The 16020-nt window shown below is 45.6% G+C and overlaps 1 protein-coding gene across 1 annotated transcript in view; it reads left to right on the top strand.

Annotated features, from left to right (window-relative positions):
• The first annotated feature begins 5504 nt into the window (after nucleotides 1-5504).
• LOC108795840 (cytochrome P450 2G1-like) overlaps nucleotides 5505-16020 on the top strand; it is a 21038-nt gene continuing 10522 nt past the window's right edge. The window contains exons 1-3 of the mRNA XM_018567157.1: nucleotides 5505-5685; nucleotides 13070-13232; nucleotides 14783-14932. Coding sequence (XP_018422659.1) covers nucleotides 5506-5685; nucleotides 13070-13232; nucleotides 14783-14932 — 493 coding nt within the window. The 5' untranslated portion in view covers nucleotide 5505. The remainder of the gene's footprint in view (nucleotides 5686-13069; nucleotides 13233-14782; nucleotides 14933-16020) is intronic.

The following is a 16020-nucleotide window of genomic DNA, read 5'->3' as shown; positions in this document are numbered from 1 at the left end:
CACCAATGATCCCATCTTTATGTTCAGTAAGTTTCCGATCAGAGGCAGGGGGGTCGGACCTGGTGGGAGACCCCGTTTCTTGTACATAGTCTGCCATGTTGAGAAGATGAAGTAACAACAGGAGAGAAGTATAAGCACCGCAGTCAACAAACCTGTCAGTTCCATGGTGGTACAAAGACTGAAACATCTATTATAGCAATAATGTCTCCTGGCTCATGAAAAAGGGTGGAGCAAAGTTGGACAACTTTCAGTAGAACTTAATTTATCACCGTCACTCTTATAATGAAGGTGCTACTTACCCCTTAGGGTAGACCATTAGTTACTAATACATCTTTATCTGATTCTTTTTGCAGATAAATATAATGTATATTCAACACTATGGCAAGGGCGTTAATCAAATGAATGCGCCAACATTAATGCAAACTATTGTGCAATACAAGTATTGCATATTTGGATATTTATGTGTCCTCAGAGTGAGAGTACAATTAAATAATATGTCTCGACTGATACATAGGTACTGCACAGCATCCCCTGCTATACCTTTTTACAAACATAATTTAATAGATTTGATTTTAAAGGTACCAGTAAGAGGAACTACATTATATTTTTTTTACATTTGTTTGTATTCCTATTCTCATTAAAACCATTAAAACATCATTAAAATCACATTTTAAAATTATAATAATTGTCTCCTACTATCTCAAAACTTTCTGCTCGGCTTATATATCTTTCAGCTTGCTCCATTGGCATGCTTGTTCTTTGATCTTATTTCTTGACATTAAATTCTGACCCAATTTCTTTTTTTTTAGTTATTCGTTAAGTGGAGATCTACTATAACCTCTGGTTTGTTTTTATTGAGCAATATTGAGCAAAGAGGTAAGAAAAAAAAAAACACCACATTTTTATCAAAGTGCATTAAAGCACGCATTTATGTGTGCGTTTGGTGCGTGTTCATGGAATGCGCAGGTGTGAATTTGGGAAACCCCCACACTAGACTATAGTATTCTGACAGCGGTGTGTGTGCTCCTTCCAGAATACAGGAACAGTGACTTCATCTGATTGACGGACCGGCTCCATCAACCTTGAAAAGTCTACTTTTGTGGAATGGGTGGTTCCTGAAGAGGAACTTGAATTTCAGCTGATTCAGCAGGACAAGGCAAAATTTTAACATTGTATGACCAGCCTGAGAGATCACTGCTGAGTAAATAGTTATCTTGTAGGAATGATCGTTGTTGCTTCCTTATTGGTAATCCAAAGGTATATTTCTTGGCCCTCTGTCTCCTTGAGAGAAACATGTATGCTCTGTGAGCACACTAGTTCAGGGCTGGTACAGGTGGACGCATTGGTTTGGAAGGCTGGGAGCATTGGTTGGGAGCAGCACAAAAGCATCGGTGTGCAAATTTCAAAGCTTGGATTTTTTATCTACTGTGTAAGTCAATAAATATAATCACTTTAAAGGAAACCTGAGCTGAGAGACATACAGAGGATGCCATTGTTGACCTACCGTTGCCTGGCTGTCTTGGAGTTCAATATTTCAATGACCTGGAACAAGCACGTAGGTTAGAAAGTCAGGACTCCTGATCCTGTATACTTGACTTGATTTGGAAAGTACAGAAGTCATTGGATCAGCATGACGGCAGCCAGAGAACTAGTATTTTAAGGACAAGAGGTCAGCAATGCCTAATGCAACAAACATCCTAACTACAGGTTTTCTTTAAAGTGCACCTGTGCCCAGACTATTATCAGTAAATTGTTTACATATTCTTAGCACACCGTAAAACAGCTTTAAAATAAGCCCCCACTCATCTTTGTAGCCTGCTTTGTGATGTTACTCTTTCTCAAAGATCCTTAAAGATCACAACAAAGACTCTAGAGTTTGTTTTTTACGTTTCTGACAGCTTAGAAACACCTTCTGTTTATTTACATTAGAGAGTTGGCAGGCTGCCAAAATCTGCTCTCCACAGAAAAAAGACAATATTTCACTGGCTGTAGTATACGAACAGACCGCACTATCCAGAGATTCCCAATACTTCAGTCTTTATTGAAATTCACAGCAAATCCAGTATAACAGTGAATAAAAGTGTATAAAGCAAAAAATACCAGCACTGCACACCCTAACCAGCTACAACCTCTCACATGTTTCACCCGTAGGCTTATTCATAGAGGTTCTCTATGGGGACCAAAAGTATTCACCCTCCAGAAGGAAGGACAGTGTCAGCACCAATTCAGAGATGATTTGAGGATCTACAGCCGAGTGATACACAAATAAGATACATTTTTGTTAATAATTAGGGTGTTCAAATGCATTCCCACTTGTGAATGAGTAAGGGGGGGGCGACAAATTGTAACTAAAAAGTCCAGACTTTTGAAAAAATCCTTTATTTGGAAAGAAAACAAAAGACATGTTAAGTCTTTTATTGAAAAAAACAAAAAAACAAAACATCACTGTGACCAACACCCGCCAGATAATAGCATTTTGACAGATGCCAGTAACATTTGGGCGGAACTAGCAGTGACAGCTCCCTTGTCACTCATGACGAGGGAGCACGGAGGCGGCTTCTCGGCCAATTAGGAAGCCGGACTCAGCGTCATTACACGTCGCCCAACTTCCTGATTGGCCAGAAAGCCAGCTCCATGCTTTCTTGTCACCTAATGATGAAAAGCATGGGGACGGCTTCCCTGCTAATCAGGAAGCTAGATGGCAAGTCTTTACACGCTGCCTGACTTCCTTAATGGGATACTGATATTGATGCATCCCTAATTTTAACAACACATGGCTAATCTTTTCTATGTTTTTCTTTCATTGCCCTAATATACCCAAAGGGAACCCATGCAAGCACAGAGATAACATGCATTTTCTTTGCCCACATAGTGTCTTGATCAGGACTCAAGACCTCTAGGGCTGCAAGGCAGTAGTGCTAACCACTAAGCCACCGTGCTGTGTACATGTTTGTTTGTAGTATTCTTTGTTGACCTTCGGTAAATGCACCAAAGCCTGCCATTTGTTCTGCTCTGTATAATTAGAGATGTATCAGGTGCACTTCTTATATTTCCACTAGTAGCTGTCTCTTTTTCCTGTCTGGGAGGTATGCTGTGTGTGCAACAGAATGTACAACATACATGCAGTGTGATATATGGCTGTTCCTCCCACATGAGGAGGGCTGGAAGCTGGACTAACAATGCCCATTGTACTTGTTTCTATGTACAGGGATTAGGGAGTTCTGCTCCTCCCTCACACAGCAAAATCAGCCCATTCTGTGTACCTGGCAGAGATCGGACTTCAGGTGAGTGTTGGCTCTTCCTCCTTTGTGTGACTTAAGTCTGTGTACAGAGGACAGGCTGCAGGCTCATACTACACCCAACCTCATTTCTATGAACTGCTTCCTCCCAAGAGCCCAGATCTGTAAGCTATAACTCAGACTGTGCTGTAGTCTCAGCTTCCTCCAACTTGTATTCACAGAGTTTGACTTATTGTTTGAATGTAGAGCAGAGACACTGGAAAATGCAGTGTGGTCAGAGCTGTATTGGTGAAATGTTTTTTAATAGAGTGATAACATTTAAAAGGAAACCTGTAATCGTGGCATGGGCCTGGAACGAACCCAAGTTTCCTGAGTTTGCCCAGCCAAGACCACACAAATCTGAGACTAACACCCCCTCTCGACCCAATCGCACTACTGTCAACCAGCCTTATGTATGATGGCGAATCCCTTTTAAGGGCTTGTTCACACTACCTACATCCAGTGCGTTCCAGCATGGTCTGTGGCCGGAATGCACTGGATCGCATAGAGCAAGCCTCCCTGCATTTTGGGGCGGGAGTGCACTCTTCCACACCAGAATGCATGACACAGCAATGCCCGCAGTCCGGTGCAGCATGATCCAAAATATATTGCATGCACTATTGTTTGCGATCGCACCGCAGCAGACCGCGGGCATTGCTGTGCCATGCGTTCTGGTACAAGCAATCGCACTGCGGACGGGAGGCGTGGCTGCGGTGCCATTGACTTGAATGGCACCACGACTACGCCCTTTCCCGCCCCAGAACGCGGGAGGCTTTAATTATGCAATCCAGTGCGAACACACTGAATGTTGTGTGAATCAGACAACACCTCTAAGATCTACGCCGCAGTGATCTGTATGATTTCTTCTGAAAGGTGACAACCTTTTCTGATTTCTGGCTTGGGAAGTCAGGGCTGGCGATCTGCATACTTGGCTCAGCATGCCAACCAGGCAACTAGCATTATCAAGAGGTAGTCAGCAAGGGCAGCTTCCATAGTTCTCTTATGCAATTGGTTGCAGGAATGTCGTGGCTTCTGTGCCCTGAGAAACCAATATTTAGCACAGATATTAGTCGCAGATCTGCTTCCGGTCTGCCCAGGCACGGATCTGCAAATCGGGGAATCTTTTTGATAAAGTGGCAGCCAATGCGACCCATTGTAAAAGTGACGCCTATAAGAACTATGTGAATCTGTCACATGTCAGAACTCTTAATGACACTGTTTCAAGACTTTCACTAATTAGGTCAAGGGTAGGCAACCTTGGCACTCCAGCTGTGCTGAAACTATTAATCCTATCATGCCTCTGGTAGTTATGCCTGTGAGCCTTGCAATGACTCATGGGAGTTGTAGTTCCACAAAAGCTGGGGTGCTGAGGTTGCCTACCCCTGAATAAGGCTTTTTAAAGTGAGCATGCCGACAGAGAATTGTTGCAAATGCTTTTTTGAATCGCACCCACTATTCCCAGATCAGGTTGTGGGTATTTTTAGTGTGATCATGTGATATTGTAACAGACCGTTCTACTTGGTACTCACTTTCAGCAAGTGCACTGCCATGGCCTCTTTCAGTATCTACAGCCCTAAAGCATGTACATGTTTGCAATAAACCATGCTAATAGGATCTCTCATGTTCCTCTGTCGGTGACATTCTGTGACGTATTGAGCAGATATTTTCACCGTCGGCTCCTCTTCTCCCAGTACAATGCGGAGTCTCCTCGTCTCTTCTATAGAGGTAAAGTCCGGGATGAGAGATGAGAGTCTCTGGAAGTGAGTTTGCTATATCATGTCTCCTTTCTCTGATATAGTTTCCCCTGGAATAATTATTTCCCTGGAATCTCTCTCTCTCCTCTCTCTCCTCTCTCTCCTCTCCTCTCTCTCCTCTCCTCTCTCTCTCTCTCCCTTCTCCTCTCTCTCCCCTCTCCTCACTCTCTCTCTCCTCTACTCTCTCTCCCCTCTCCTCTCTCTCCCCTCTCCTCTCTCTCTCTCCCCTCTCCTCTCTCTCTCCTCTCTCTCCCCTCTCCTCTCCTCTCCTCTCTCCTCTCCTATTAAGAGCTGTGTGATGTTGCACCTATCTCCTGTCCTCTGTGTGATCTCATATATTCAACTGATAGCTATAGAAGTCACAGGTTATAGATGACACTCCCGGTTCATTCTTGCTTAGCACGCATTTATCTGGAGTAGTCGTTGCTGTTTGTGTAACACTTTCCTATTCCGGCAGCAGATCTGGACTGGCAATGGAGATGGGGGTGTTAGGTACTTTTCTCCTGGCTCTTTGTATCAGCCTCATCGTTTATGTCTTCACATGGAGGAGAAAACTGAAGAGGAAAAATATGCCCCCCGGACCATCCCCAGTACCCGTCCTGGGCACCATGATGTATGTGAGTCCCAAGGAAATGCCCCAGTCTTTGGTGAAGGTGAGTGAAATACATTATAAAGAGTACAAGTAATTATGACTTTCATTTATTAAATCTAGTTAACACTTTTTAAGCCTTTACACAAACAGTACACAGTCCCTTCAGCCAACAAAGCTGCTTGTCAACATTTTTTTTTTTTTTAACCACTTCCTCTTTAAACTCTTTCCAAGAGTTAACTGATTTTTTTTTTTTTTTTTGACGATGCTTTTTATTATTTTTCCAAGTTAGCAAAAGGTTACAAACATTTCCCACACAGAGGGAAAAACCCAGGTAGCATACCCAGTGAAATAAAAAAGAAACAAAAGCAAACAAAGAGAAACAAAAAAACAGTCATAATTAGTTCACAGTCTCAGTACACAGATGCATTACAGTCTCAATACAGGCATAGTAAATGCACGGCATCACACCATTACACAATGAATATGGAGCGCCTTTAGAGGAACCTGGACCTCCTGGTTCTATACTAGGGCACGAAGTAACATTATACCGGATCCGTTGTTGTAGCAGAAGAGGAGAGCCATGGTCCCCAGACACGTTCAAAACGATCTGGGCTACCCCTCTGCGCTTATACGGTAGTGACTGATTGACCAGTTTTTTTCCAGCAACCCAGGGAGGGGGGCGCGGGCCCAGCCCATACCAAAAGGATGGCCTTCTTAGTGTTGAACAAAAGTATCCGGATGCGGGTCTGGGCCCTAGCATCCAACATCAGTTCACCAAAAAGAAAGTGGGATTGCATATATTGGGAAAACCCAAGCCAGTCTCCATAAAAGCGGTGATCGCTGACCAGTACGAATGGATATGTGGACAAGACCAAAAGGAGTGAAAAAAATCTGCCCTTTGACCGCAGCGCTTAAAGCACCGCGGGGTGGGGCGGAGACCTAAGGTATGTAGAAGGGATGGGATATGATAGACCTGATAAAAACATTTCACTTGTAAAATTTTATCTCTAGAGGCGATTATAGAAGACATGTATGTGTTTTCAAAATCACTACAATCGTCCCCATCAAGGTCTGGGAGAAGGGCCTGCCATTTTGCTTTGCTTTTTTCAAACCTGGACGACCTAGTTGCCATAAGTTCGGCATAATAAGTCGATACCAGTTTAATGGAAGTATCTCTACGTAGCATCATTTCCAAAGGAGACTGGATTGGGAGCAACGAAGTCGATCCAAATTGGGCACGAACTGCATTTGATAATTGAAGGTACGCTAAGAGAGCAGCAGGAGGGAGCTGTAGCTCCTCCCTGAGTTGTGGAAAGGTGAGCATCTCTCCGTTCCTAAATATATGTGAGAGGGATTTAACGCCCTTCGAGGACCAGACGGCAGCCGATGGGAGGCGCTGCAGTTCCGGGAAGGAAGGATTGCCCCATATAGGTGAGTTAGGAGAGTGGGGCCAAGCCTCCACAGACAGCCATCTAATGATATATTTCAGGATACGAAGAGTCACAGAAATAAGGGCAGTACCTGAACGGGAACCAGAGACTCCTCTGTAGATAATATTTTGGAGGGATTCAAACGTGGTGAGTATGGCCGCCTCCGGCAGGCGTTTCCCACCAACATTTGAAGCAAGTGAGCCAAGGAGTCATTGGGATCAGACAAGTAAATCAGAGTGTCATCCGCATATAGTGAAACCCGCTCATCCAGGCCACATACCTTCAGGCCACCTATTGACTCAGAATCCCTTATCAAGGCCGCCAATGGCTCAATGGCCAAAGCAAAGAGGATGGGTGAAAGAGGACAACCCTGTCTAGTCCCCCTAGATATAGTAAAGGGAGAGAAAATATCCTTATTGACCCTTAACCTAGCCAGTGGGGAGTTGTAGAGAATCCTAACCCAATGTATTATACGAGGACCAAACCCAAAGAGGTGCAGCGTCTTCAACAGATAAGGCCATTCTACACTGTCAAACGCCTTATGCGTATCCAGATATATCAAGGCCCTCCCCTCCATCGTGGGGTAGGAGGATTGAAGGCTTGTAATTCTACGAATATTTATTCTGGTTGAGCGGCCCGGCATAAAACCCGCCTGATCACTGTTAATCAAAGACCAGATATGCTTATTAATATGCATTGCCAGTATTTTTGCTAGAATCTTGGCATCAACATTGATCAGGGAGATAGGGCGATATGAGTCACATTTAGTGGGGTCCTTACCGGGCTTCAAAATCAGAATTATAAGAGCCTCACGCATTGAAGGGGGGAGAATGCCCTCCTCAAATGCCTCATTGTAAACCTCCAGAAGGCGCGGATCCAACTCCTGTCTATAAACAGATTACCACTCTATCGGAAGCCCATCAAGGCCCGGGGTTTTCTTGGTAGGGAATTGTGAAAGCGCTGCTTCTATGTCCTCAATAGTGAGGGGGGAGTCCAGCTCCTCCCGAGACCCCGGGCACAGGCACGGGACAGAAACCTGAGAGAGATACGAGTCTAAGTCCTCATCCGTGTATGTGGTTCTGGAGGTGTACAGATCCCCATAGAAGGATAAGAAGGCATCCATGATGTCCTGAGAGGCAGTGACAACACGGCCTGTCGAGAAAACAATACGGGTAATTGAAGTAGGGTTATATTCAGGTCTTGTAAAATTTGCAAGAAGTCTACCCGCCTTGTTGCCAAATTCAAATTACTTTCTGCTGGGTATGCAGCATGTTCTTTTTCGTACCATCCAAGAGGATCAAGTCATACTCCTGTTTTTTGTCCACCCAGGCCCTGTAGGCTTCAGTGGAGGGGTCAGAAACATAGACAGCTTCCGCGCCACACGGAGCCTGCTCAAGGGTATCTAGGGATTCTGCTTTAAGTCTGCAGGCAGCACCCTCAGCGGCCATAAAAGACCCCCTGAGTGTAGGTTTAAAGGCTTCCCATTTAAGGGAAGAAGAAGGCACAGAGGCGTTATCTTCCCAGTAATGGCCTATAGTCTGTGTGCAGGCGTCTGCTACCAATGTCTCAGACAGCCAGGCTGAATTCATCCCCCATGCTCGCAAGGAAAAGGAATTGCCCCAGCAGAGTTCAAGCGACAAGGGACCATGATCTGAAATACCTCTCGGAAGGTAGCCTATAGCATGTAACCAACGAAGTACAGTAGGAGTACCAAACGCCAAGTCTATTCTGGAGAGAGTCCTGTGTGTAGCAGAATGACATGAGTAGACACTGGAATTCGGATACTTCCACCGCCACAGATCAATAAGCCCAAAGCTATCAATTCAAGTAGAAAAACCAGGACACGGGCGACCCGTGCCCCCCATTCTATCCTCTGCCAGGTTTGGGACGGAGTTAAAGTCTCCCAGCAGTAGCAGGGGGGCCAAGGGCATACCCAATGCCGCCACAGTAATGGTGTGTAAAAGATCAGTATCTGGGGGTGGGGGTGGAAGGTACACAGAGGGACTCCATCTATGATCATGTGAACAATGACATATCTCCCGAGGGGATCCGTCTTAATCTGGTGGATCTCAGAAGCAAGGGACTTGTCTATTAAAATCGACACACCTCTAGAATACGAAGAGTATATGGCGTTAAAGGATTTGGCCACCCAGTGTTTCTTTAGAGCCATTACTTTAGAGCCCATCAGATGGGTTTCTTGTAGACACACCACATGCGGCCGATGTCTATAAAGAAAATCAAAGAAAAATTGGGAGAAATGTCCCCTGATGAAGCGCTAACACTAAGGTGAGGGTGTATGAGTGTGGATTAAAGTGCTTGGTGTGCGGCTCCTTAGAAATGCGGACCGGGGTGTCCGACGTTTGCTATCAGGAAAAGAAACAAGGAGTACAGAAGCGCTACTACCACGTGGTGACTTGGCAAAACCAAATAAGGGAATTAAAAATATGAAGTGTCCCCAAGAAAATAGAAATCCCTTACTCGGAGCTGGTTCAGTAAACAGGTAGAAAATACGTGATTTAACAATTTGAATATTTAATCATAGAAAAATTTAAACAATACATCCACAACAAGACATTTAAAAACAGTTAAAAAACTTCCCTAGGGTAACAGTAATATAGGAATCATGGGTGGTCTGCACTCCAGATGATGTGGTAATAAAGAGTTGCCACCTACTATATAAATATCTCATGTACGGGTACAATGTATCCCAGGTTACTCACAGCTCATGTTGCTCAGGGAGCTCAGGGAGAGACAGTCCTGCTCGAGTTCCACAATGCTGGATGATATGTTTGCTTCAATAGGTAATTGTAATTGGGATCCGGAGGTGGGGATAGATAGGCAGGGCTAGAGATGCAAGCGCCCTTGCCTTTCCCCTGCTTGGGGCTCTCGCTGGCCCTCGGCCTCGAATTTCAAATTTGAGAGCTAACCCAAAAGCATTTCCGTGTAGATGTGTGCGGCCGCACAATAAACAAAGCAAAAAGGTATATGCAGGGGTCTCAAAGGTAGACGGTTCCCAGTACGATGATTGTGCAAAATACAGCAAGCTGTCGTCCGGTCGTTTCACTCAGACTCTGCTGGATAAGTTGGGGATTCCGATGCAGGCTGGACTCTAATCAAATCCCGGCCGACTGAGCTCCGTCTCCGCACCGTCAAAGCCCGGGCTAACAGTGATACTGCCGCGGCTGATGTGCGGGATGAGAAGTTGTTGGCACACATAACCCTGACGCGTTTCCTCCCCACTCAGGGGCTTCTTCAGAGGGGTGTGTGTCACCCCAAGCCAAAGAGTGAGGGCTCACCCTCACTCTTTGGCTTGAAAAAGATCAGCTCTTCGAAACGCGTAGCCAGCTTGACATTGTCACTTCAGACCTCCTACACCTCCGTTTTTCTCGCTCCCACCCGCTCCACCCCACAGACACATCGCTCGTTGTTCCGGGCTCCCTGCTCGTGCCCTCGGGCGGTGTAGTCTCACCACTCCCACCCGCTTCCATGACCTCAGCATCCATCTCCAGGCAACCACCCTAATCACCGGCTTCCCCCGGACACTCGCCGCTTGTCAGCACTCGCCGTTTGTCAGCGAGCGATACAGGCTCCGCCCCTTATCCACACAGCATCCAGGTTCACATTAACTGGCCTCATCCAGCGGCCAGCACCATCCATACAGGCAGTCCTACACCTCATATGACCCTGGTTACACCTCCTCACAGATCTGCAAACATCCACCAGCCCGGTCCCCACCAACTACAATTCCCATCTCACCCTACTTGTTAACCCAAACCTAACAAGCCCAGGCCCTAAACAAAAGTATACCCTAAGTCAGAACAAAGCCAACTCGGCAGGGGCGCAACCAGTCTGATCAGGACCCGTCCTAAATAACCCAGGTCCTCACCAGAAGGGTGCAAAATAGCTCACTCCCTGTGAGGAGAAATGGACAACCCAATGAGGGACAGAGTAGGACCACATAAAACTGTGAGAAATCCATTAAGGCATAGACATTAGTAACAAAAGCAGGACATGCAATTAAGGCAATCTGCAGGGTGCACAGTGCTGAACCTGGTATGTTAAGGAGAACTGTCAGTTATACTCAGACTGTTCAACGATCATCATTGCGGCGCCGTCTCCATTGAGGGATACCTTTACCATCCAACCAGTTGGATACTTCAATAGGAGTAGAGAAAAAGTGAGTTGTACCACCGACGCCACTCGTAGTTTAGCAGGATACAGCATGGCGTACGATACACCTTCCTGACGGAGGCGTTTTTTAATTTCCAGGAATAATGACCTCTGGCGCTGCACTTCCGCAGAAAAATCAGGAAAGATGAAAACCCGACCGCCATTGTAGAAAAGTTCCCCAGCAGCACGAGAGGCCCGAAGCACCGCAACCTTATCTCTAAAGCTGAGAAGCTTAGCAATCAGTGGCCTGGGCGATGATCCAGGAGGGGGTGCAGAAGGAGGAGTGCGGTGCGCTCTTTCAATAGCAAACGCAACAGACGGAGCAAAATCAGGAAACACTTCACGGAACCAATCTTGCAGGAACAATTCAGGAGTAGGCCCTTCCGATTTTTCAGGGAATCCCACAAAACGGAGGTTATTGCGTCTAGAGCGATTCTCCAGATCATCCAACTTAGCTTTGCAGGCTAATAAGATGAGATAAGGCTTATTAATTGGTATTATTCACTTGCATGTTTATTTAATATATATTTAATTCTTTATTTCACTCTATGATATAAATCACTTATGTGTTTTAAAGATTACATTATCACAATGAAATATTGAGACAAAATCGCACGTAAGAGATTTTAACCAAGCGCAACATACTAGTTCACATCTGATCACACTGATACACATTGTTGCAGCTGGTACTTTAATTTAATTAAATTTTATTCACCTTCCTAGCGCAGTCAATTTTGGATAAACTAGCTTTGCAGGCTGTAAGCTCCTTTTGCAGCACAGTGGTATCTCTAGTAAGTGGAGAGACAGTGTCCTCTAAGGTGTTAATTCTGACCTCAGTTTCGGTAACCCTTTCCCGCAGGCCCTGTACATCATGTTTCAGAAACGAGAGATCCACATGCACCCCTTCAATTTGTGAAGCAAGGGTTGTTTTACAGTCTTGCCTCCATTAGCTGTAAAAGAGTAGGCTCGGCACTGTCGGATGCAGCTGCGGGCGGGACCCCATCCCCCATCCCCATGGCAGGCTTGTCTGAAGGAGAGGGAGCTGAGTAGGCCCGGGGCGTGCCTGGGGGGGTGTGCAAGCCATGCACCACAGCCCCCTGATGTGGAGCCATCCCTGACCCCTTCTGTGTGCCCTGCTTACTTAATCCAGTGCGACTAGGGACCGGAGGCTTCGTGCGGTCTGAGGATGAGTGTGCAGGGGTGGAGGCCGCATGATCACCGCCGCCATCTTGGGTCCTCTGGAATCTTGCCAGCCTCTCCGGAGACGGATCTCTCTCTGTTCCCCTATTTCGACCATTTTCGTGGAGAGAGGATCGGAGGCGCTGGGAAGCAAAAACGGCTGGGAGTGAGCGAGCACGATGGCTGTAGGAGAATTGTGGGACCGGAGCAGCGGGTTTAGCGTCCGTCCATGTCGGCAGTCTGGACACGCCCCCCCCAGAGTTCACTGACATTAAAGCTGAACTTCATTCAAAAATTCCTTTAAAAATATTCCTCAAAAGCTATAAAAGATATAAATCCACTTTGTGCACACCAAGTGCCTTTTGGAAACCCAAATATCCCATTGTAAATGTAGCTTTCTGGCAGGGCTGTGAAAATGGCAGGACTGGATGGGAATACATACGAAGCCTTCGGCATGTCAAACATCTCCAGCTGTGTATTAAGGGGCAGGTCTGGAGTTCATCAATCAGCAGCAATATCATTTTACTTAATTCTAACATGCTAGACAACAAGAACAATTGTGCAAAGTACGCCATGACACCCAATTAGATTGTAACTTGCTGTGCCTTGTGCCATTAGAAAACCTTTACAGTGTATGCTTATACCTTTTGTATGTCTGTCCTCTAGCTGAGTGAGACCTATGGCCCTGTGTTCACCATCTACCTATCAAACGTACCTACTGTGGTTTTGTCTGGTTATGACTGTGTGAAAGAAGCTCTGATAGATCATGGGGATATATTTGGTATTAGAGGTCCATCAGAACTTGGAGATCTGCTCTTCAAAGGCTATGGTGAGTAAATTGACCTTTTTCAGTATTTTTGAAATGTATCTAAACCTGAAAACAAAAAATCAATGATGTTGCAGCTACCCAGTCCTCATATGTAGTGGCGGCATCAGTTGTTTTCTCTTTTCAGGCTTTTTCCTTTTATTTTTGTTTGGTAATCCTGTGCAAAAGGCACATCCTGTTCCTGGGAAGCTCCTCTTCTATGGAGGGAGCAATGTTTGCCAACCATATTGGATTATAAACATGACTGCCTTTTGTTCCTCTTCATGAAGGATGAGCTTCGGTACAGCCCCGGCTGGCCCAAACCTGTGTTCTTTTTTCCTCAACTAGGACTGCAACAACAAATCGATTAAATCGATAATAATCGTTTATGAGAATAGTTAACAACGAGAGAGAGAGAGAGAGCGAGAGAGTGATTTATTACAACTAATAGAAAAAAAATCAGGCAACTAATCGATTGTGAAAATAATCGTTAGCTGCAGCCCTAATCTAAACCTTGAAGGAAGCTGTCAGTGCCTGCCCAGTATCCTGTGACGGGCATTCCCATGCCGTAGCTGCATGTAAACCCAGGGGTATGATGCTGGTGACATCATTGTCCTTATATGATTAAGAGATTTGCTTGCCACCTTGATAAAGGACTCCATATACCCTCCGTTTAGCTTTGCACCCACCCCTACAGAAGGGTTTATATGACGTTTGTGCAGTATGGTCTAATCTGTTATTTAGGTGGGGACCTGAATAAGTTCTGTTTGGTTGCCTTGCAGTACTGCACTATACAGCTATCTCCCTGCATTGTTTATTGAATTACCAATTTTGTGTTAATAAATCAGTTTGTTTTGGTATCCCTGTATATTTGTAACCTGACATTTCTCATAAGCGACCCTATGCTCACCTTAAAGACTTCTCCAGAGCCAAGGGTTGCCACCTTTTCTTCAAGCAAAACCCGAACACTCTAGCGACGAGCAGACATTTTTTTTGAGTCGTGGCTTATTCATATGTAAATAGCGCCACCCATTCATAGGTAAATATCAGTCGAGACTGTACAGTGGGGAGGCCAGTAGCCCCTATCTTAATTTTGGTTGCCCCTGTCTGCCTGACATCTTGTGTCCGGGTTTCTGCTGCCATGAAACCCGGACACAGCATCCAAAACCCGAACTGTCCGGGTGAATCCTGGACAGGTGGCAACCCTACCAGAGCCTCTCCCATTATCTGGAACGTTCTACCACAATGTGTCTGCTCATCTATTTTCTTCTCCTATAGAAGATCCCTCAAAATCCATCTTTTCTGTAATGTCCATCCTGACTCCACCTGAAAGCTGCACTTTGGCTTCCTGTGTCAGCTCATCCCTCAATTAGAGCCTTTTGTACTACTTACCTCTACTTTTTAGATTGTAATCTCTGTCTGACTCCTGCCTCTGCCTGACTCCTGTCTCTGCCTGACTCCTGTCTCTGCCTGACTCCTGTCTCTGCCTGACTCCTGTCTCTCTATCGCTCTGTCTCTCTCTCCTGAATAATGTTACAAATAGTGACATAATATACATTATACATTGGTAACAGGACTCATTCTCAGCAATGGGGAGCGCTGGAAGCTGATGCGTCGATTCTCACTGTCTACTCTCAGAAATTTTGGCGTGGGGAAGAGAAGCATAGAGGAACGTATACAGGAGGAAGCCCACTATCTTGCAGAAGAATTTAGAAAGAATGGAGGTTGGAGAGAAGTTTTGTTAATTGTTAAGGAAGTCATTGTGTGCGTGTTTTCAAACACCAGTAATTGGTTTTCAACTTTTTAAGGCTTGAGGGAAAAAGGTGGCCACCGAACAATCAATCAATTCCAATAGTTATCTTAATAGTGATATCCAGCTTAAGCAACTCTCCAAATTGACACTACAAAATAATTATTATGTACCCTCTTAGATAAGATATACATGGAAAAACTCAACTTACATCATGTATATGCCAAAAAAGTGTACAAACTCGAATAGCCCTCATTCACACGATAAACGGCCGGCCCATACGGATCCATGCTGCGTGCATGGCCATATAGGGCCACTCCAGGGAAGGACAGGTGCTGTGTGTGATTTGTACGCAGCAGCCTGTCTTTCTCTATGGGAGTATGCCGCCCTACGCTCACCCGAACTGCACGTCCGAGCGAGTGCCGGTGTCCCTGCTCAGACACAAACAGGATCCATTCTGTCAGCGTACAAGTACGGATACCTGCACCCGCACGGACGTGCAGTTCGGGTGAGCGTACGGATGCGTACGGCCGCATACTCCCATAGAGAAGGACAGGCTGCTGCGTGTAATCACAGTCAGCACCCGTCCTTCCCGGGAGCAGCCTGATACAGCCGTGCACGCAGCACGGATCTGTACGGGCCGGCCGTTTTTCGTGTGACTGAGGGCAAAAAGTAAGAGTGTTAAACAAATACACTCTAAAAAAAATGGATGGATCTTTTGCGCCATCTAGTGGCTATAATGTTGTATTTTCCCGCTTCCCTACTGCTTATAAGATTTGAAGGACATTCGACCAGAGGAGAAAATACCATAAGAACATAACATTTTAGCCCATCCTCATAACAGCTGGTTTTGCAGTTAAAGAAGAACTCCAAAGAAAAATGTTATTAACGCTTGCAATGATGTTCTTGTATTGTAAATCATAGCAGGGACAGACATGATATGAAGAATGCAGTGGCGGAGCTAAGGAACAAAGGGCCCTGGTGCAAGATTTTTTTTTGGGCCCCCCCCCCAAACCCCACAAACACAGCGCTCTCCTCCCGCAGCGCTCGGCCGACTTTCTC

This window comes from Nanorana parkeri, unplaced genomic scaffold (genome assembly GCF_000935625.1).
Source record: "Nanorana parkeri isolate BGI_ZX_2015 unplaced genomic scaffold, ASM93562v1 scaffold1015, whole genome shotgun sequence".
In the NCBI taxonomy this organism is placed as follows: Eukaryota; Metazoa; Chordata; class Amphibia; order Anura; family Dicroglossidae; genus Nanorana; species Nanorana parkeri.
This window is presented reverse-complemented; position numbering and strand designations above follow the sequence as displayed.